Genomic DNA, 23351 nt, shown 5'->3' on the forward strand with positions numbered 1-23351 from the left:
TGATTAAAAATATGAGATCCGCGAACAAAAATACAGGATTTTTCACATGACTTACCAAATTCCTTTTCGTGAACAGTTGATCTATAGAATATATTACAGATGGGTTTATATTTGTCTCCTCTAATGAAAATGTACTGAATTAGATGATTTGTCGGCCTGGTGATTTGGGGGATTAATATAATTTAATTCCTAGGAAAGTTGCACTACATCAAATGAAGGATACAAAGGTAAATTTTGATTTTTGAGATTAATCGATTTAAAAATAAGTCTTAAATACGTTCACTGACATTTAGTTGAATATTAAAGGAAAACTTTGCAGGTTCTTTGCATGCAAGTGCTTTCTGCCGTATCTCCCCACACATTTCATTATCTACATTATTCACAGTATTGCAGAATACTTTCGTATTGTTCATTGATAGCTGTGAGGTCATGGTTTTGGTTATCCCTTATATTTCCTTCTCTAACTGTGCTCCTCTAGCCTGTGAAACATATAGGTCCGCATGGTTTGATACTTCCTTATTAGGGAATTAGATAAAAAGTAGTGATTATCTGAATCAATTATTATTTTTTTTTAATGTTTATTTATTTTGAGAGAGAGGAAGAATGTGGGGAGGGGAGGGGCACAGAGAATCCCAAGCAGGCTCTGCACCATCAGTTCAGAGCTCGATGTGGGGTTCGAACTCACGAACTGCGAGGTCATGACCGGATGGGACGCTTAATGGACTGAGCCACCCAGGTGCCCCTGTTTTCATTGATAGCAAATAATGTACACAGAAATTTAAAATTTATAAACTTAAAAAAAAATTCTGTAGGTAGGAGACTTGGGAAGTTAAACTAATGTCTGCATTTATAGACGAGGAAACACACCCTTATTTATGGGCCAGGACCTGCACTAAGCACTTCATCATAGAGGGGTAAGAGTTCCTTCTATGACTTACTTTTCTTCCAGTTTTGTTCCTCATGCTCCTAAGAGATGCGTGATGGATCGATGAACTGGTTAAACTTCTTTGTGACTGGATTTGTTGAATGCTTTTTTTATATATTAAAGAATTTTTACACCTCAGTTTGTCATAATAACTTGTTCTTAATTTGCCATATTATCCCTCTCTCCCAGATGGGCATCACTAGAGCAGAGGGGCAGGAGCGCGGGCTGTGGAGAGGGCAGTGGGGCTGACCTTCTGGACCAGCCAGAGCTTAGCTAGTGGTACAGCCTTGGGCAGGTTCCTCATAGAAGACAGGAAATTATTCCTGGTGCAGTGATTCTGAGGAACTGTATGTAAATTCACTACAACAGTGCCTGGCACATAGTGGGGAGTCAATCAGTGGTACCTCCTTTTTTTTATTGTATTTGTTAGCTTTTGTTATCTGAATATTATTTAAATATCCTTCCTTTTACCCCCTGGAAATAGGAAAAAATAAGAGGTTCTAGTCTGTTCTGGGGAAGGGGCTGGGAGGGGTTGGAGGAGGCTGCATCTCTTTAGAAGAGAGAAGAGCAGTGAAGGAAACAAAAGAGGGTTATGACATTTGCTAAATGGAGTAAAGGATTTTACTTGACCTCAGTTTTCAACACACTGTGTTTCTTCATCTTTGAATAAGAAAGTGCTCTGCTTTATTTACTGTTGACATTCCATGAAATGAAGGTAACCAACCACCGCCCTCTCTCCTCTCGTTGTAGCGACATCTTGAAACATAAGTGGTTGCTTTTATTTCTACCCGCGTCTTCATTCATTCTTCAGTAAACTGCTGTCTGACTTCTGCCCCCTTCCACTGAGACTGCTTCTCCTAAAGGTTCTAGTGGATTCATGGTAGCCAGATCCAGTGAATAGCGTTTCAGTCCTTTTTCTTTCACTTGACCTCCCTCTCCAGAAGCCCCTTAAAATTCTCTTCTACCTGGCTTCTCTTATGCTCTTCACTGTTCCCCCAACATCTCTTACTTCTTCTCATCCTTATCTTCTTGAACAGAATCCTTTAGAAAGTGGGCTCCCGGTTCTCTTCTCATGCTTAGGTCTGCAAAAGCTGTTTGGACCCATGACTTTGGTTACTTCCTTAGGTCATGACGTTTCTTTGCTACTTTCTTCAGGTCCAAAACTGAACTCACCTCCTTTTCCTTCTACATCGTGTGTCTAGAGTTTAGAATTTTCCTTGTCTCCTAACTCTAAATGGTTATTTCCTGTTGATTTTATTTCCTAAATCTCCCCCAGATCCATTTCGTCCTTTTCATCACAACTGCTCCTCCTTTAGCTTAGGGCCCTCCCTCATCATCCTTGGCTAGATTAGTTGAATAGTTTCCTTACCTTACAGGCATCCTGCCTCTAACCTCGCTGCCCCCTTTTGGCCTGTCACATGCTGTCAGAGTGATCTAAGACACAAAACTGATCTTCAAGTTCTTGTGTTAATAGTGGCCCATTGCCTTCAGGATAGACTTCAACTTCTTGGTATGGCATAAAATGACCTTCGTGATGCGGCCTTTGCCCAGTCTGGCTTCACCCCAGGCCCTTTCTCTTCTGTGCATGATCTGCTGCAAGGACACTAATTCACTCGCAGTTCTTCGTGCATCAGGTTTTCCTCACCTTTGCGCTCTGGCACGGCACTTTGTGTGCTTGTTGCACAGCCTTTACTCATGTGCTCCGAACACCGTGGCCTTCTGAGGATGGGTACTGGGCTTCTCATTGCTCTGTCCCGGGACGGTGCCTTTCAAAAAGGAACTAGTTTGATAACCTAATGTTTACACTGTATTTATGACCATTTCTGAAAATCTATTCCTAAAGATTATACCTGATGAAATGTCTGAATATTATTTAAAGTAAGCTCACATTAAATGCTTGCGAAACCTCATTTTAAAAGGAGATACTCATTTCCTTCTTTTAGTTATAATGATCCAGCCTTTTATGAAGAATGCAAAATGGAATACCTGAAGGAAAGGGAAGAATTCAGAAAAACTGGAATTCCTACCAAGAAAAGGCTACAGAAGCTTCCCACAAGCATGTAGGCAAATATTCAGCGATACTCAAGAGCTCTGATATTCATGGAAATCATTATCACCTGAAATAATGGACTCAAGGAAGTGTTTGCTTTATCCTAAATGATGGAAATATTATCTGAAATAAAGATTTTTTTTTTTTTAAATTTCAAAGTTAAATTTATCAAATGGGATGGGAGGAGTAAATAATGAACTGGGATATGGTCTGCCTGGTCATTATGGATTTTTTTGTAAGTTTTTCCACTATTACAGTTATCTAACAGTGATAATCTAACAGTGATTTTTAGGGTTCTGTATAGACTTGATATTACTCCCTTCCAGTGGCTGATCACAGAGACCAGAAGTAACCAAAGGAAAGCAGGAGCTGTCAAAGGTGTTAATAACGAGGCGGTATAGCAGAATAGTTACGGACCAGAATCCTTCCTGGTTATGTCACTAGTTATTCAACCAGGGAAGTAATTCTCATTGTGAGGGTTACTGAAGGTAAGTAGAGTGTGCAGGACAGTGCCAGGGTTATTGTTAGTAGTAGTAGCAAAGGATTATTTGGAAACATAGATGAAGAAGTACTTACACATGAATTAATTTTACTTAATATTTGATGGAAAATTTCCTAAAGTTGAATTACTATCCTTGACCTGTTTGGCTACTGAAAATAGTTTAATGATTTCAGGAGCTAGTCTAAAACAACTGAGTGCAGTAATTTGGTCCCAGGTTGAACTTTTATATTAAAAGTTGCTCTTTTTTCTTCCATGAACTCCGTTCACTGTAGCCACTGCAACCAGTTTCCAAGTAAGTAAAATTTATATATACTTACATAGTTCTCATTAAAATCACAAATAGAAAGTACTACCTACTAGGACAAGATTTAACTTTGGCCCCAGTCCCATGAAATAGAGCTGAGATTTTTTTTAAAGGACTTAGTTTTAAGCAGATAGGACCCTGAAGAACCAATGTTCAAATTCTATACTCAAGACAATCGCTCAAAGAACTATTTTACTCTTATTTGAAACCCAAAGAAACCACATTTTCCCAGGCCACAGATCAAAAGTAAGATTACTAGAACAGACCAAAGCAAAGCAAATATAGAAACCTAGAGATCACAAATCATAGGGGTAAACAAGCCTATATGCTTCTGTTGGTCTTTTGGTATTGTACATTTGCTAGAGCACAGGACCTTAATTCTTGGTTTTAAATGATGCAAATGAAGAAAAAGCAAATAGTTACTTTAGGAAGCTAGTGAAATATATAACCTGTGGCTAGTTTATAACTTGGATGAGAATCAGAGAAACCACCTTCAATTTTATGTGGGAAATTCATTTATGTAGATGTCACTTTCCCCATAGGCGCTGGACAGTAGGTTATATAAATATGTTCCTCCCTGTCAGGACCTGTACCATTGATTACAGCTTTCAGAATATCCAGGCCTAGCCAGCACACTGGTCTGCTTCGCCCACGAGTACAGCTGCCTCAGTTGTCCTGCTTGCTCATTCGTATCGCTGGCTGGTATTATTGTTAAGAATGCACAGATTTTCTTCCCCTGAATATCCACCTTGACCCAAGTCCTTTCTGGATTAGATCATTACTGTTTTCCTACAATTCAGTCTTAGTTTTTGAAGTTTGAACTCTTCCCTACTTACTTGGTTTTCTCATTTTCCCCATAGGTATGTCCCTGCTCTATGTAGGAATTAGGTTCCATTTTGGCAGAACCTCAGTTTCCTATTAGAGAAGATACAAATTTTATTTTTGCTCATAGGAGATGAAGAGGAGGGAGTGTCTTTTTGTTGCTACCTGTCTTCATTCTATGTAAATTTAAACCGAGTTATCATAAAAATATGAAGATCAAGGAAATTTTCGAGGGAAGCCCTCTGGAGCAAGTTTCAAGTGGTATGAAAGAAGTCGACATAAAATTTTCCATCTTAAGTAGATAATAAACTACAGATGGGCCCTTCTCATTTCTCTTTGAATCTTACATAGAACGGAGATGATCATAAAGTGTATGTTTTAAAATTTATGGCTGGGTAAATTTTTTGGTTCAAGTCTTACCCATCATTTATTTAGCACTTTAAACTGTAAAGAACATCAACCTCGGATTTCTGGCATTACCTGTTTGACAGCTACCCTGTTGTTCAGATGGAAGAACATTTTTTCCACTCAAAAGAAGTCGGTTTAACAAGATAAATGCCTGTAACGTGAATCAAATTAACTGATAATTAGTACCTGACCCTGGAATATATAGGCAAGGACAATATTTCACGTTCACTTCAATTTCAAACAAAAATAATTTATTTTAATTAAACAATTTCTTGGCATTATTCAAAACATTAATCAAGCCATTATCTCATACGACTTCTTTACAAAGGAAAGTTTCCAACCTTGGTTTTACAAAAGGCAAACCAGTAAGCTACATTAGAGATGAGATATAATATACAGCCTATGCAGCCACATGAGAAATAGTTTCTGCTGCTTTGTTATTACACAGGTAGTTGCTTCCTTTAGCTAAAGCCTGGAGTCTTGTATTTGTTTTATGCATATTGGGTTTTGTTCTATTACTTGGCAGGAGATTGTACTCCCTGGAGTCAGCTGTGTTCATTGGTCAGAATAAATTCCAGCATCTGACACCAATTCCATTAATCACAGACAAGCCTGAATAAGTGAGTAAGATAATAGAAAGACAAAAATATCTGTGACCAGTGAACACTGTTTATGTATGTATGCTATTCAGTTAATATAGAAGAGATCTGAGATATTCTTTTGAGTTCAAGATATTTGAAACTGTCTATCAAAAAGGATAAAGGTCTCCTACATGAAACAGTTTATCTGAGGCAAAAGATGTATAAGCCAACTAATACATTATATTACAATGTTAATACCACCACCCTGAAAGAATTGAGACAGATTTCCATGTGAAGCCATCCTCGTTATATCTTTGTTGATAAATGATAGGCCACTTAGAATCAAAAAGTTTGGGGACATTCCGTGATCAGACTATATCAATACAGCACAGAATTTGGTTTACAGAACTAAAATTCTTAATGTGGTTAATCAAAAGTCACTCTTACATTTCAAAACAAAGTCTAACAATTTATAAGTCGCTGTACATAACAAGCAGGTATAGACCCTTTGAAGAAAATGACTTTATCCAGTTACATATTTAGCTTTTTATTATGGACCACTGAAGGCACAGATTAGACTGCAACCTGTGTGATGCTCTTTCTACTTCTAATTGGATAATGAGGTATTAAAATAGTTCACACACCAACCACATAGGTTTTCAACTATTTCATCACTTTTTTCAGTTAGGATTTGAAGGATATATGGGACAAAGTTGGTTTCAATGAGCAGGTTATTTCAAGTCTTGAAACCATTTTTTAATCACAATGTTACTGAGTCTTAAACTTTGAAACACAATAGCATATGCAGATGGAATAACCTATATTATTCAACTATAATTTTCATCTTTAAGGTCACTACAAATAGAACCTATTCACTTTGCCATTTGTCTTTTATGCAAATTAAAGCAACTTACAATTTTTCTCACATATTCATGGCCTCTTATTTTTATGAACAGATATTTAGGCATTTCACATGCTATATAAAACCATGTCCTAAAAAATTTTAATTCCATCCTATACATGAGAGGCAGTTATTTACAATTACTATCAAAGGTAGAATCGTTTCTTTGAAACACCTTAAGTTTATTTATTAATTAGTAGCTTACATCTGATTCTTAGAACATGGAGCTGGAGGGTGCTCTTTCATACTGGAAAATTGATACATGATGTGGAGAACAGTATGTGCAAATGTATATACTGAAGAACTCTGCAAAAGTTTATTCAAAATCTGCGTTCAGTTAGGTAATTTCTTGAGAGCCACTGAAGGAGATAACAGTAACCTCATGACCAAATCCTGAAATCTCTTCAGAATTAATTCTTATAAAGGCAGTTTTGATTATGTTGATCCAAGTAATGCAGTGGTGGCAGGTTGGATAAAGGCAAAGTTTTATTTTTAGTTTCCCCAAATGCTGTCTCACTTGATTTAGGAGGGCTTGGGAATACCCAAGAATTATCTTCCAGAGAATTTCTGCCGTAAGAGTTGTGTTCCTGAAAGTTAGTACCATCATGAAGAATGGATCGCTCATTATCTGTCCATGATTGGAGAATTGCTTTCTCTGATAAAACCTTCATATCTCCTGATAAAGGGGAAGATGTGGTGTGGCAAAGAGTTTTGCCATTTGGTGACAGGGGGGAATGTCTTTTGTATGTTGCAGTAAAATTCGCCAAGTGCAGTTTTGTGCTGTCTTTCCCAAGGTCTTCCATGCATCCTATTGGGGCACAGGCTAAAAAGAAAGCACAGGCTAAAGGTCAGTTGTCAAGGCATTTGTGATCCTAATTTGGCTGAATCTAGAACTGGAAATAATATTTCCAAGTTAACATGATCACTGGGGCACTATGATTTGAGACAGATGACAAATGATCGAGTTCTAATCCTGGATCACTTATTTACTGACATTGTGACTTTAGGTTCAGCCACTTTTTGTGCTTCCAAGTGTCACTTCTCTCGTCTGCAAAATGGACATGGTATTCTTGTCCTGCCTATATCATAGGACCATTAATAAAGGTGAAGAATTGTATTGTGACTAGAGAAAGCCTGCCTGTTTAAGTGTCCATGGAAACCAAGAAAGCTGTTCTTAAATATAATATTCCTTTGCTTATTCAAATCTTTTTTCCATAGGTGCTTCAAAATAAATTTCTTCTGCAATGATTATATTTTGAATTGGTGAGGCCCAAAGTAAGTTATTTAATATACATTCAAAGGCTCTTAAGGATAAAACAGTTTGAATAGAATTTATAAAATAATTCTGTTTCTTATAAACACACATTTCTGCTGTGGTCACAGTAATAAGTCAAGAGAAAAAATGAGTTTAGTACACACGTAATGGCTTAGAAAATAAACTGAAGCGATTATTTAGCTAGTCTTAGCCAACATAATGGTAGTCTAAGGTTTTCCTCCCCTTCCAATTCAACCTACTAGGGCAAAATGCTAAGAATTATAACTCGGGCTTGAATCTATCATTTTAGAAGAAACTGAACCATATTATAAAATGAGCTCATTGCCTTTTTTCTTGGGAAGAGGGGAAAGAGTGGAGAAGACCTAGAAGTAACAGTGCTCAACTTCTGGACAAGGGTGATATGGAGGTCAGGAAAAAAGATGATCTAGTCTGTCTCTACTCATCAAAGCACGGAGTTCTGCAGTGAAGAGCTGGGGCCTTGAGCCTGCCAGAGAACTTTCAGTTCGATACACCACAAGATTTATCCTTCACCAGCTCAGAAGGGACGCAAGAATGAGCCGTTTCCAAATGTGGAAAGAGCATTTTTCCTTTCTTATCCTTTGGAGACTATATTTGTTATATAAACAGCCTCACTGAAAACTCCCTGTAAAATTATTCTGTGTTCCTTTTAAGAGAAATTTTACCTCTACCAATCAACACACAGTTGCCTCATAGGTAACCCTGGCCATTGGAAAACTCCAGGGTAAAATGAACCATAAATTAAGTTGGAGCCTGGCAGAGCACGATATTAATTTGCCTGATTCATAAATAACTCTCTAGAAACTAAAAGGGATTTTGACTTTAGTTTTCCTTTTTCCCTACTAGTTAACACTCCTGAGGAGATTTATAAAATACATTTCTCTTGTGCCCTCTTTAGGGCCAGTCCAAGGTGCATATAACTTTAGGTGCTGGTGATTATTTTTTTTTACAAAAAGTCACATCTCAATTCCTTCAAAATAAACTTTTGGGCAAATTTACATTATACAGCTTTTCAGAAATAAAACTATTATGTAATAAAAGGCACACATGCACTGATTTTTCTCTGAGATATGCAAAGAGCTTTTGTAAAGTGGCCACTAACTACTAGGTTAGGCCCACAACTCAAAAGTTTAGTCAGCCAAGCAGTTAATATGAAAAGCAAATCAATGAAAATTTTTTGTTTCATTGAAAGAGATAGTGGGATCACAAACAGTTTCCATTCTAAACGGTCTATCCTTTATGGGAAGAAAAATTAAGTTTACCAAATGAAAACAAATTATGCATCAAAGTTATTTTTTTCAAAACTAATTTAAAGGGCTAGGTCTTTGATATATTCTGTGGCACTGGAATGAAAAATAGCTTTTGATGTCTTGATGTCTTTTTTTTTAAATATAAGGAGGAGTTGTGGTAAAAGGTCAACTAGAGCAAACTTAACACCTCAGCCTTATACACATAAGCAACACTTGGCTGAGAAAAAAAGCCACAAGGGGAAAAGAATACAGTACGGAAGAAAAAAACACATCAGCAACACCTTTATGTGTGAAGTTGACCAGTATGAGAATGAAGCCAAAGCAGAGAATAGGTAGGCTGTGAACATACTATATATACTCTGGCTTATCAAAATCATCTGATGAGATTTCGATAAGAAACGATAGCCAGTTGCTCTTCAAGCTGTTTGGCTGGAATCAGTGGTTTCCAGCAAACATTAACTTGCCTTTCTTGACTGTAGTTGGGGTTTTCAGTTTTCTTAGTAGTTCAGCTTGTACTTGAGTCACCAAATGTAAATTAGACATCTCTCTCTTCAGTTCCCAGTATGCATTTTGCATATTGTCGCTGAAATGCAAGTTTAAAAAAAAAAAGTTAATGGTTATTCTCCTTACGGACAGAAAGGAGTGACTTTAAAATAGAAATGAGCATTCCTGCTCTAGTTTTGAGATGATATAAATTAAACAAAACTTCCTCATTAAATAATTGAAATACAATTAGGGCATTAGAACAAGTGAAAAGATCTTATTCAATAATAATATTGACTTAGTTTCTAGCCATTAACTGAACTGTATTAAACAGAAGGGTATTTACCAAAAAAAAGTATTATCACCAAGTTTCTTATAGTTCTCAGAATTGAGGTTTTTATTATAGCCCATAATGTGCAGTGGTGTTACTAGCATACTTTTAGAGTAAGGAGTATTTTCTTCATTTGCAAATCTGATACAGAAAAATAGTGACATTTATTCATGTATAGAGTTTTAATTTGTATTTATCTCGATTATTCGGTTTTGACGTTGTGAATTGAAATGTGTATCCCCAAACCCACATTAAAATAAAATTTAGGTTTCATGCATTCCATTCTTTTATGTTTGACTGGGCTGTCTCATATTGTTGGTTCTAAACCAATGTGACATGACAGCACAAGACAGGAAGAGCCAGATGATTTCCTGGTAAGGGAAAAGAAGCTAGAGAGAGAGAGGATTATATGAACCAGAATTTAAAGACTTCACAAATGCCTCTCATTTTCATAATTAAAAGTATTTTATGTCAATTATCTGAGCAGTTACAAATTAGCTATTTTAAACCTAATCTGTAAAAGTTTCATTCTTCCATTAAACATTATGTGGATATTCATGATTTTCTTTCTTAGGTTTTTAATTGCCAACTAAACTGAAATCTTCAATACATATTCTTACTATGCTATACAAGAATATGTAAAATATTAAGTATAAGAACTGATCTCAAAGTATTCAAATGACCATTATTGCCTTTTAAAGATATTGTTGTAAGTTTAATAACAAGTACCAAATTAGAAAATGTTACTTTATGCTTCAATTTTTATCTAGCTGTAAACAAAAACCTTTAAACCAAGGGATAATATCTTGGTATCTACATCTAACCTCCTATTCTAATTACGAAGGAACAGATCCACTAAAAAACAATTATATGGAATGTAAGGTTACATACCTTTTTTGTCAAGATATTTCTTTCTATTCCACTCCAACCAACCACAATTCTTTCAACAGAAGCAGAATACACTTTATACTGCTTTTGGAAAAAATCTGCATGTTTTAATCTATTGTAAACGTGATTTGTCAAACAGCAGTCTATTAAAAATCACAGGCTTTTTGCAGGTTTTTGGTAAGTGTGAAATAATTACCTCACAAAAATTAGTTAACCACTTTACTTCACCAGTAAACATCTGAGATGTATGCTACAGTGAATGTTTCACATAGGAACCTGTCTTAAGTGTGAAGGGTTGTTGGTTCCTTGTTGCAATTCTGGGCATTCAGTATGCTTTCCAAAGAGTTACTCACATTACATAGCAGTAAGTGTAAGTGCTACATGTGCTAATTCATGCAGACAGTCATGATATGAATATACAGTTTAAAAATAGTGTTTAATTATTGTCATGAGATGGTAAATCAGTACCTGACTTGGAGAAAAGCAAAGCAAATACCCAAGACTGTGTTTGGATCCTAGAATAACGTTCACATTTAATCATTCAAACTAGCTAAGCATGTAAAATAAAAGATAATTATAACAAGTGTTAAAGCAGTGTCTAATATACATTTTCCAATTCAATGAAGACTGCTTATAAACTAGGTTAAACTAAAAACTAGGTTGCCAACTTTAACATACATCTAAGTCTTTTTGCCCTTAAAGTCATATGAATTAAAAACAGATTAAAAAAAAAAAAGTCTAAATTACTAAGTGTAAGCTCTCCCTCTTGTGGATAACAAAGCAATGACAGTCACTTTACAGTAAATATTAAAGTGCTATAGTCTTCAAAGTGTGTTAAAAATTTATTTTTAATTCTACTTGTACAGAATATTTAAATCATCACTTAAGTGAGACTGGAAGAGGCAAGTTGTCATCCACAAGTGTTTAGCAGAGTTCCAACTAACCGTCATTTATCTAGATTATTTTTGAGATTATATAGTCAGACTTCGCCTCCCACACCCCCAACCAGGAGTGTGAAGTTAGTTAAGTTTTGCTTTAAATGACATAGACACACACACACACACATATTTTTTTTCACGTATAAAGAAATTATAAAACTATTTGAACACTGAGGTACAACACTAAAGCATCCCAAATGAGAACCCTAAAAAAATAAAATAGGTGAAACAAAATAATGATGGTTGAGCATTTCTCCCATGTTATCACACCAACTTGGCAAACTGGGTAACCACATTTTCCATGTGAGGAAACAGGTTCAGGAGAACTTACTCCATACTCTAACATGTTGCTGATCAAAGTCATCTTTTAATCATCTAGTCTAATGACTGCCTGCTGCCATTTTGAGTAACATTTTTTAATATCATAATCACCATCATCTTCATTAGACATTTACCAAGCACCTCCAATATACTCACTACCAACACAATCTTCTTAGCCCCAGTATAAAATCTCAACCCTCTAAATTTTAAATGTAAGTAAACCTGCTTAGCCACATTGCAAGGAGATACATGCCCTGCTTACAAACTGTGTAAAAGCCCAGTTTTCTTAGTTGACAATATACATTCAACTCTTCAATACATAAGGAATATTCCTCGTATAAGAAAAATCAACTTTTTTACTTCACCCATACATATTTTTCTTTAGCTTCTGAAAATTTACTTTTATATCACCCAGAAGAACTAAAATCAAAGTATGAGCATCTTACCCAAGAGCTAAAGACTTAGAAATTTACATTTTGACAACTGTGATTCCCCAAAATCAACTGTCTTTCAGACATTTTTGTTTGTGAGCACAGCAAGGAATCAATTTACTCTGCAACCCAAACAACCAAGTTATAACAAACCATACTTATTGCCCTTATTATGTGTAACACACTCTGGTATGTTCTGTTCTGTTTTATTCAGTGTTTGTATAAATACTTAACTCACAAAATTTCACAATTACTAAGGGAACACGGCACAATTTGAAAAACATTAATCTGTATTTTCTATATTTTCAATTTCTTAAGAACTTCACAATTCAAGTTTACCCCATACCTAGATCTGTTTAAGAACTGAGTGCAACCTAAAGCTAACACCAGATGAACACTGGTAAGAAACTGGCCAAATTTCTGATAGGACTGTAATTATTAAAAGACGCTGTATACAGTAAAGGCCTCCAGTAATTATGTTAGGGAAATAGTACAGTACCTCATGTGCCTAGCAGTATGATGGAGGAAATATGAAAAAAGAGTGTTCCCACAAAGGGGGCTTTATAAATAACTGAAAATCATCCCTAAAAATATGTAAAATTGTACTTAAAGGTTTTATGGAAACATTTGTATGTACTTTTTTGCTAATGTAATAAACTTACATCTGAATTGTTCTACTTAAAAGTGATGAGGTAACTTACAAATATTAATAAAACATAGGACTGACTATAAACTAGAAATAGGTTTATATCATGTACATGGTAAGGCAAAGGAAAAACAAGATAAAATGCAGCTAGGAATGAGGCTAACATATAATTGAATGATACAGAGTTTACCAAGGGTAAACAAACCAGAAGAGGGAAACCTGATCAGTTTGGCAATCCATATTGCTTACATAAAATAAATGCAAACCAACTTGTAAAAAGCTGCACATACAATTTCAGCATTAGGGAGCCATTAGAACATGCTTTAATCATACAGTTCTTTTAGCATACAAGTAACTTTTAGAGCTAAGAACTTTTAGAGCTAAGGTAATTCTTTATAAAAACTGTTTCGCTCAGTTGATACTCTGAATTAATACTGAAGTTTAGAGAATTCAAAAGTGTACTTTGAAGCCAGTTCTATATATATAACCTGGTAGCCTCAAAAGGTTGACTCACCTCTTTGGACCTTCATCCTCCTCTAAATCCTGGTATATTCTTTACTATGTTGTTAGGTATATGAGGTCTTCAAAGACATTTCTGGGGACCAGTTTTCAAGTTATTCTCAGTAGATGTGATCCAAATTTATGTAAAATCTCCCATGAATGGAAGAAGTCTCCTTCTATATCATGTACTTCTAATACACTATACACAGCCCCTTTGACCTACTCCGATTCTAACATATTTTTTGTTCCCTGATTCTTTCCAAAAATGGTTTGAAGAGGCTTATAAAAAATGATAAATATAACAAAGGGAAACCTAGGTTGGCAGGAGAAAAGGTAACTTTGATAAAAAAAAAAAAAAGACAACTTTGAGAAAATTTACATGGATACTGAACTAGACACACTGTTTAAAAAGGAAAAACTTCTTGCTATAAAGCTGGATGAAACTTCAAGGCATAACTGAATAACTGTTCAAATGGCAGAGTTTATTAATTCCAATTGTTATGGTAATTGTTATAACCCATAAGGCCTAAAATACCCTGGCCCTATAAAGAAAAAGTTTGCCTACCCCTGAATCTAGAAGATTGGCTGCAATCCTCAAATTGTGCCCTACTTGATCATTTCTTTCAATTAGGTTTTGATAGGAATAGGTATGAGCCATTTCACATTACTCGCTTTTGCTCAGTAAACTTTGGACGCCAAATGATCAAGCAATGAAGTCAACTCACTATTTTTCATTGGATGAAAGTATCCTTCTAGAGAAGAGATGCTAAAATCAGATAATTTAAAACACAGTACTTGTTACTCAAGTAAAAATGACATATATTTAAGAAAAAAGGGTTAAAGTAACATATGAACTCTGATAGCTACTTTTGTTTTTACCCCAAATGGATAGTTCTTTTAAAATTCATGTTATGCGAAAGACTAAGGTGGTCCAAATTTGCCCTTAAGGCGGAGTTACCGTATATGGAAATGTATAACTCTTCAGGTACAAACCAGGATTTATTACAGAATACTTTCTACACAGCTCCCTAAAAATCTAAGTGTTCAAAATTTTGTTTAAAGCATCACAATATGCACTTTTCTACTACTTAAGTTCAAACCTAATGCTGATGAACAGTTAAATGTTTTTTATAAATCCACTGTGATCAGAGATTACATGCAGTACCCAAATAGTATCCATTCTTTTTTAAAGTTAAATCACAACAGAAATCTAGGTAACCTATACAATGTGTTATTTTTGAATTTTGAAGAATGTTCATACCTTGAAATGCTCAGTCTTTGGAGATCACTGCTATTCAGATTGTCTTCCTGAGATGGATCCTGTCATTTGTTTAAAAATAAAGTTTTAAAGTTAAAATTGTTAAGAAGTATAGATCTGTTTCCCAAACTAGTTCTTTATGATGTGGGAGTTTCACATATACAGGGGCCCATGGCTACAAAACATTGGGAAACACTGTTCAAGTTAAACAAATTCCTATGCTATAGAACTTCTCAAAACCTTTGGTATACAATAGCACATAATGAATAGCTAAATGGGTTCTTATTAGGTACTTTAGTCCTCTATACCAACTCCATTTTACATATCCAGTGTTTTCTAAACTTCTTTGGCTCTAGTGTCTTCAGCTGGTCCCAAAGGATCAACTTTTCTAAATATAAGTGACTGGAATATTGGGGGATATAGAAAAGTCTAAAAGGGCCATAGTGGAACTCACCCTGGAACCTTGACCTCATTGATACCAAACAGTAGTCAACTGAGTCAAAAACAAAAACAAAAACAAAAACCCCTCACCATTATGTCAACATAGGGATGCTATTTCACACTTTTGATTTCAACTTGGAACCTCTGATAAATTTGCATTAAGCATTCCACTATTCCTATTCCTGGTTGATATCTTTACCTTAGTTGTGACCTTTTTTTTTTTTTTTTTTCAGTTTTAAATCTCCCCTCCCCCTGCCAAATAAATTCTTATGAAGGTCAAGGACCAAGTCTTAAATTAGAAAAAAAAAAATCCTTTTAATTCATCTTAAAGTCATAAGTTTCTTAGTCCTTCAGATACCATTTCAGCAGTAAGCGAAAAGTGATTTCTAAAGTTTCTTCTACTTTTAAATGTTTCTATGATTTATGATGAATTAAACTAAATTTATCCCCTAGCACCATCTAGTGGAAAAGAGTAACTAATAAGAATTGATCTATCTCATACACACACACATACCCTTAAGAGTATTGCTTTTCTGGATTACCTTAAGTTTTTTTGAAATACATTCACTTATTAAATATACTATATACTAAGCACTATGCAAAACATGTTACATATTATCTAACCTTCATGAAAAAAACAGTATTTAAAAGTCTACAGAAAACAAGTTCAGAAGAATTAAATGATGTTCCTAATTTTACATAATAATTAGCAACACCATAATTATGAGCCACGTTTTTATAATGCCATGGTACTGTTTTCTACTCAGTAAGGAAATATCCATTAGGTAAAAAGCTATCAATTTCCTTTCAAGGCAAATCCATTTACTGACAATTATAATTCAGAGCTACAAAGTACAGATCCTTTCTTGCAAGCATATCTTTTTAAAAGAAACCTCTAAAAAAGATGGCAGAGTAGGAGGATCGTAAGCTCACCTTGTTCCACAGATACAAGCAGATAACATCCACATCAGTGTAAATAACCCACAAAATGACCTGAGGGATGACAGAACAGACTCTCCACAGCAAAAGGTAAAGAAGAGACCATACTGAAGAGGTAGGAAGGGCAGAGAGGCCATCTGGAGCTAAATGGACCCATGGGTCTACTCTGAAGGAGGGAGGAACATTGCAGGCATGGAGAAAGAAAAAGACTCACTCTCACACTAGGCACCCCAGGCATGGGGAGCACACACAGGGAAGACAAATCCCCAAAGAATCCCTGTAACATTTGGCTTTGAAAACCAGAGAGGCCTAATTTCCCAAGTTCTTACAATCAGTGGGGCTTAACACCTGGGACTTGACAAATCAATGAGCTCAGCTCTGGGAGGGAGGGGAGGGCAGAGGAAACAGAATCCCCGCCCTTGAAGGGACAGCATAATGAACCCCGAGAAGACACAGTATTGAAGCAGCACTGTGAAAAAGGCTTCAGGTATATGGGAGAGAGATTAGCTGACTCATGTTAGAGCATGTGCTAGAGTAGCAGGGATCGCTGGGAGACTTCTCAGAGAAGAAAGGAGCTGGTGGGTGCTTCTCTCCCTGGCCCCCCACCCTATTTACACAGACACGTGCAGGACCAGTGCAGCACCCTCTCCACCTGGCTGGCTAACAGCATGTCCCACGCTTCTGCAGTTCTGCCCTCTCCAACCCAACCAGCTTCCATAGTTTTGGGCAGCAGCAGGTACCCTCCCACAACCGACCAGCACAGACCTTGCTGGCACTAAATATACTGTCCCCCACACTCTCTTGGGGACTCACCCCCACCAGCCATAAAGCAGTTTTCAAAAGCAGCTCCAGCTCCCTTCCCACTGTAGACCTCTCCCGCTAAAACTGTGCTAACACCATATGCCGTGCCCCAACATTCTCCTATGGATCTGCTCCTTTCAATATTGCCCTTGGCCAGAACCCATCCAAAGTGGTAAAACCCTGGCACTGTGCAGGCAGCCCTGGGAGGGGCCAGCACCACTCCAAAAGTGACTCCTGCCCTGGGGAGACGGGAAAATAACCACACAGACACCAGACTGGCTGCAGCTGGAGCAGTGAGTGGAGGGTAGACATCTGGTCTAACTACAGGGCCTACCCACCAACAAAAGCTTCTTAAGACACAATACAGGGAAAGTACCCTGAAGTTCAGTGCTACTGCATCTCTGGGAAAAGCCTGGTCTGCCTTGACCAAAGCCCAAGGTGGCCCTAGACTGGCCCACTAACAGAGGGACCAGACCCTTCCCACAAGAGGCAAAGAAGGCAACTGCAGATGACTGAAGGCAAAAGTGGCTTGGCCCAAACAGTAAGGAGCACACACAGGAGATGCGCCTGAAATGTGAGGTTCCGGTGAACACGGGACATTGTACTTCTTGGCACCACAGGACCTCTTCTTTATAATGCCACTATTTCAAGAGCTGGAGACATAGCTCACTTCCCTAAGACATAGAAACAAACAAAATTAAGAGACAGAGGATTATGCCCCAAAAGAAAGAAAAGGCCTGGATCATAGCAAGAGACCTAAACAAAAGAGATTAATATGCGTGGTAGAGTATTTACAATAATGGTCATAAAGATACTCACTAGACTTGAGAAGAGTGGAAGACCTCAGTGAGACCCTTACAAAAGAGACAGAAACCATAAAAATATAAACCTTGAGATGAAGAACTCAGTAACTGAAATTAGAAATGTACTAGACGAAACAGTGCACCAGAAAATAAGAAAGGATGAGCGAACTGAAGGCCAGAGTAATGGAAAGCAATCAAGCTGAAGAGAAGAAAGATAAAATTATAATAATAAATGAAAACAGATTTAGGGAATTCAGTGATGCCATCAAGTGTAATAACATTTGAATCACAGGGATGCTACAAGAAGAGAATGAAAAGGGGACAGAAAGTTTATTTGAAGAAATAAATTTGGGAAGCTGAAAACTTCCTGCATCTGAGGGAAGAAACCAAAGTCCAGATACAGGAGGCACATAAAGCCCCCAATAAAATCTAGCCAAGAGGTGCAAAGCAAGACACATTATAATGACAATGGCAAAAGGCAGTGATAGAGAATTTTAAATGCGGCAAAAGAAAACACATACGTGGGAAACCCCATGTGGCTACCAGCTGATTTTTCACCAGAAAGTGTGCAGGCCAGAAGGGAGTAGCATGATACATTAAAAGTGCTAAAAGAAAAAACCCTGCAGCCAAGAATACACTACAGAGCAAAGATATCATTCAGAATAGAAGAGATAAATGGTTTCCCAAACAAAGGTTAAAGGAATTCATCACCACTAAGCCAACCCTACAAGAAACGTTAAAGGGGACACTTTGGAAAGGAAAGACCATTAGGAGGAATAATAAAAGGAGCACAAAAACATTAAAATTTGTATCTATAAAACTCAGCCAAGGGATTCACAAAATAGAATGATGTAAAGTATGACACCATTTACCTAAAACATGAGGTGGAGAGAAATAAATACTGGATTGAAACCTAAGTGACCACTAACTTAATATAGACTGCTATCTGCATAAAATGTTATGTTACATGCAAACCTAATAGTACCACAAATCTCAAAACCCACTAATAGATATGCAAAATGTAAAGAGAAAGGAATCCAAGTATATGACTACAGAAAGTCAGCAAACCAGGAGAGTGCAAGAGAAGAAAGTAACAGAGTAGAACTATAAAAACAACCGTAAACAAGTAATAAAATGGCAGTAAGTACATACCTATCAATAATTACTTTGAATATAAATGGACTGAATGGTACAATCAAAAGACATTAGGTGATGGAATGGATAAAAAAGGAAAAGATCCATCTATATGCTGCCTACAAGAGACTCATTACAGAACTAAAGACAAATGCAGATTGAAAGTAAAGGGATGGAAAAGCATTTGTCATGCAAATGGTGGCAGGGAAAAAAAAAGCCAGGTTGGCAACACTTTTATGGGATAAAATAGACTTTTAAACAAAGACTGTGCCAGGGTGGCTCAGTTGGTTAAGCATCTGACTCCCAGTTTCAGCTCAGGTCACTATCTCACTGTTTCATGGGTTCCAGCCCGTGTTGGGCTCTGCACTCATGGTGCAGAGCCTGCTTGGGATTTTCTCTCTTTCTCTCTCTCTCCTCCCCTCTCCTGTTCACACTGTCTGGATCTCTCTCAAAATAAATAGACATAAATTTAAAAAAAAAAAAAAAAAGAACAGGAAAAGAACACTATATTATCATAAATGGAACAATTACAGTAAGAATTGTAAATATTTATGCACTCAACATGGAAGCACCCAAATACATATAGCAAATAACAACAAACATAAAGGAAGTAATCAATAGTAATACAATAGTAGGGAACTTTAACATTCCACTTATATCAATGGATAGAACATCCAAACAGCAAATCAGCAAGGAAACAGTGGCTTTGAATGACACAATGGATCAGATGGATCTAGCCGATATATTCAGAACATTCCACCCTAAAACGGCAAAATACACAATTCCTGTCAAATACACATGGAACATTCTCCAGAATAGATCTCATATCAGGCAACAAAATAAGTGCAACAAATTCATAAAGACTGAAGACACAGCATGCATCTTTTCCAACCACAGTACTATGAAACTACAAATCAACCACAAGAGAAAATCTGCAAAACCCAAAATACATGGAGATTAAATAACATGCTACTAAGCAATCAGTGGGTCAACTAAGAAATCAAAGAAGCAGCCAAAAATACATGAAGACAAATGGAAATGAAAATACAACAGCCCAAAATCTTTTGGATTCAGCAAAAGCTATTGTATTAATAAGGAAATTTATAGCAATACAGGTCTACCTGATAATGCAAGAAAAATCTCAAACAACCTAACCTGATACCTGAAAGAGTTGAAAAGGAGAACAAAACCCCAAACCAGTAGATGGAAGGAAATAATAAAGATTAGAGCAGAAACAAATTAATTAGAAACTAAAAACTAAAACCAACAGAGCAGATCAAGAAAACCAGGAGTTGGTACTTTGAAAAGACCAACAAAATTGATAAACCTTCAGCAAGATTCACCAAAAAAAACAAAAAACAAAAAAGACTCAAAATCACACATAAAACAGGAGAAATAACTGACACCACAGAAATACACAGGATTGTAAGAGATTATGAAAAATAATATGCCAACAAACTAGAACACCTAGAAAAAATGGGAGAAATTACTAGAAACATACAACCTCCCAAAATTGAAATCAGGAGAAAAAGAAAATTTGAACAGACCAATTACCAGCCATGAAATTGAATAATTAATCAAAAAGTTCCCAACAAACACAAGTCCAGGACCGGATGGCTTCAGAGGCGAATTCTATTATACATTTAAAGAAGAATTAATACCTATTTCTCTCAAACTAATCCAAAAAATAAAAGTAAGAAAGCTTCCAAATTCATTCTATGAGGCCAACATTACCCTGATACCAAAACCAGATAGACATTACACAAAAAAGGGAAGTACAGGCCAATACTGCTGATGAACACAACTGCAAAAATCCTTAACAAAACACTAGCAAAAGGAATCCTACTATACATTAAAAAAATCATTCACCATGACCAACTAGATTTTATTCCTAGGATGCAAGTGTGGTTCAATATTCTCCAATCAACATGATACATCGCATGAACATGAGAAGGAATAATCCAATTAAAAACGGGCAAAAGGTATTAACAGACATTTCTCCAAAGACATCCAGATGACCAACAGACATGAAAAGATACTCAACATCACTCATCATCTGGAAATGCAAATCAAAACCATAATAAGGTATCACCTCACACCTGTCAGAAGGGCTAAAATAAAAAACAAGTGTCAACAAGGATGTGGAGAAAAAGGAACCCTCATATGTGCTGGTGGGATGCAAACTGGTGTAGCCACTTTGAAAACACTATGGAGGTTCCTCAAAAAATTAAAAATAGAATTGCCATATGATTCTGTAATTCCACTATTAGGTATTTACCCAAAGAATATGAAAACACTAATTGGAAGGGATATATGCACCCCTATGTCTATTGCAGCATTATTTACAATAACCAAGATATGGAGGCTGCCCCAGTGTACATCAATATATGGATAGAGGATGTGTGTGTGTGTGTGTGTGCGCGCGTGCATGCATAAAATGGACTATCACTCAGTCATAAAAGAGAATCTTGCCTTCTGTAACAACATAGATGGATCTAGAGAGTATGATGCAGAGCGAAATAACCCAGTCAGAGAAAGACAAATATCATATGATTTCACTCACGGTAGAATTTAAAAACCAATAAACAAAGAAAAAAAGAGACAAACCAAAAACAGACTCTTAACCATACAGAACAAATAGACGATTATCAAAAGGGGTAGGGATGAGTTAAATATGTGAAGAGAATTAGGAGTACACTTATCATGATGAGTACTTAGTAAGGTATAGCATTGCTGAATCACTGTATTGTACACCTAAAACTAATATAACATTGTATCTTAACTATACTGAAATTAAAAGTTTTTAAAACATAAAATTAAAAAACATATATAAATAAACAAGCAACCATAGCAGTCAGGCAGCCATCTAGCTAGCTTTTCAGGGGCTATGGCACCTAAGCTTGTAGGACAGGATGCTTGAAGCCTTTGAAGAAATTACGGTATGTAATCACAGGTTCAAAGGTACGGCAGTGGTTAACTTCAGATGTCAAGTAGGAAAAAAAGCATTTTGCTCAACAGGAACTGACATTAATTTCTGTGGTATTTCCCCTTTCTCAGGCCTGGGGGCTTGAAAGCAAGTTCTCATTGTCCAGTTCAGAGGAATTCATTTGGCCAAGGCCAAAGTGGAATGCTGTATTATTCTTAATGCCTGGCTCATCCTCAAGTGGTGGTCACATTCAATAAAGACTACATTACAGAAGAGAGAACTATCAGTTCCATTTAAGGACAGCTGGGATTCAGGGGAAGCATGCTGGCTGGCAGTCAGGAAGTATGGGAAGTAGTTCCCTTATCAGTTACTGGCATCCCAAGAGGAACCAGGGGTGGGTGACACAGCTCCTCAATGGAGTTAGAATGCTCTGATGGGCAAAATGGTTAAGATGAGAAATAATTATCTAACTGGTTAACTTATTTAAAATACATAAATGTATATAATGGTTGTTTGACTCTAGACTACTAACCTTTACAATTTCTGTAACAACAATTTTTTTAAGATTTTTTCCCCAAATTTTTATTTAAATTGTTAACACACAGTGCAATATTGGTTTCAGAAGCAGAATTTAGTAATTCACCACTTACATACAACACTCAGTGCCCTTCATAAAAGTGCCCTCCTTAATAACTATAATCCATCTAGCTGACCTGTCACCTTCCATCAACCCTCAATCTGTCCTCTATACTTAAAAGTCTCTTATGGTTTGTTTCCCTCTCTTCCCCACCCCACCGCCACGTTCATCTTTTATTTCTTAAATTCCATACAAGTGAAATCATATGATACTGTATTTGTCTTTCTCTGACTTGGCTTAGCATAATACACTCTATCTCCATTCATGTCATTGCAAACGGCAAGATTTCATTCTTTTTGATGGCTGAGTAATATTCCATTGTGTATATATACCACCTCTTTTTTATCATTCATCAGTTGATGGACATTTGGGCTCTTTCCATAGTTTGGCTATTATTTGTAACAACTATTTTGCATATGGTGCATGTGCTCTCACACTCTTATTATTTCTTCTTTTTCTATTCAGTACTATCTGTCATGACATCTAACCTTGTAATCAAGTTTGTTAGAACCCAATGTAAAGTTCTGGTAAACAGATTAGGTGAGGACCTGAGAGGCAGCTTGTGTTTTAGTGGATGACTTGAGGCTAACTGTACTCTAGCAGCTCAGTGGGGCTTTTCGTTTTTGCTTTTTCCCAATTCTTACAACCTCAGCTATTTGCTAAAAATTAAAGTTGTCCCGGGGCGCCTGGGTGGCGCAGTCAGTTAAGCGTCTGACTTCAGCCAGGTCACGATCTCGCGGTCCGTGAGTTCGAGCCCCGCGTCGGGCTCTGGGCTGATGGCTCAGAGCCTGGTGCCTGTTTCCGATTCTGTGTCTCCCTCTCTCTCTGCCCCTCCC

The 23351-nt window shown here is 36.6% G+C and overlaps 2 protein-coding genes across 4 annotated transcripts in view; one reads left to right on the forward strand and one right to left on the reverse strand.

Annotated features, from left to right (window-relative positions):
* The window catches only part of CMC1 (C-X9-C motif containing 1), an 89836-nt gene extending 86710 nt beyond the window's left edge, over window positions 1-3126 (forward strand). Inside the window, exon 6 of the mRNA XM_023260636.2 lies at window positions 2869-3126. Coding sequence (XP_023116404.2) covers window positions 2869-2989 — 121 coding nt within the window. The 3' untranslated portion in view covers window positions 2990-3126. The remainder of the gene's footprint in view (window positions 1-2868) is intronic.
* Window positions 3127-5240: 2114 nt separating this feature from the next.
* Window positions 5241-23351, reverse strand: part of AZI2 (5-azacytidine induced 2) — a 38454-nt gene continuing 20343 nt past the window's right edge. For all 3 annotated transcript variants that reach the window (XM_045037727.1, XM_019810826.3, XM_003992184.6), the window contains 3 exons: window positions 14838-14896; window positions 9502-9620; window positions 5241-7316 (listed from right to left, as the gene is read on the reverse strand). In XM_045037727.1, the coding sequence (XP_044893662.1) occupies window positions 6904-7316; window positions 9502-9620; window positions 14838-14896 (591 nt within the window). In that variant the 3' untranslated portion in view covers window positions 5241-6903. The remainder of the gene's footprint in view (window positions 7317-9501; window positions 9621-14837; window positions 14897-23351) is intronic.

Source organism: Felis catus, chromosome C2 (genome assembly GCF_018350175.1).
Source record: "Felis catus isolate Fca126 chromosome C2, F.catus_Fca126_mat1.0, whole genome shotgun sequence".
Lineage (NCBI taxonomy): Eukaryota > Metazoa > Chordata > Mammalia > Carnivora > Felidae > Felis > Felis catus.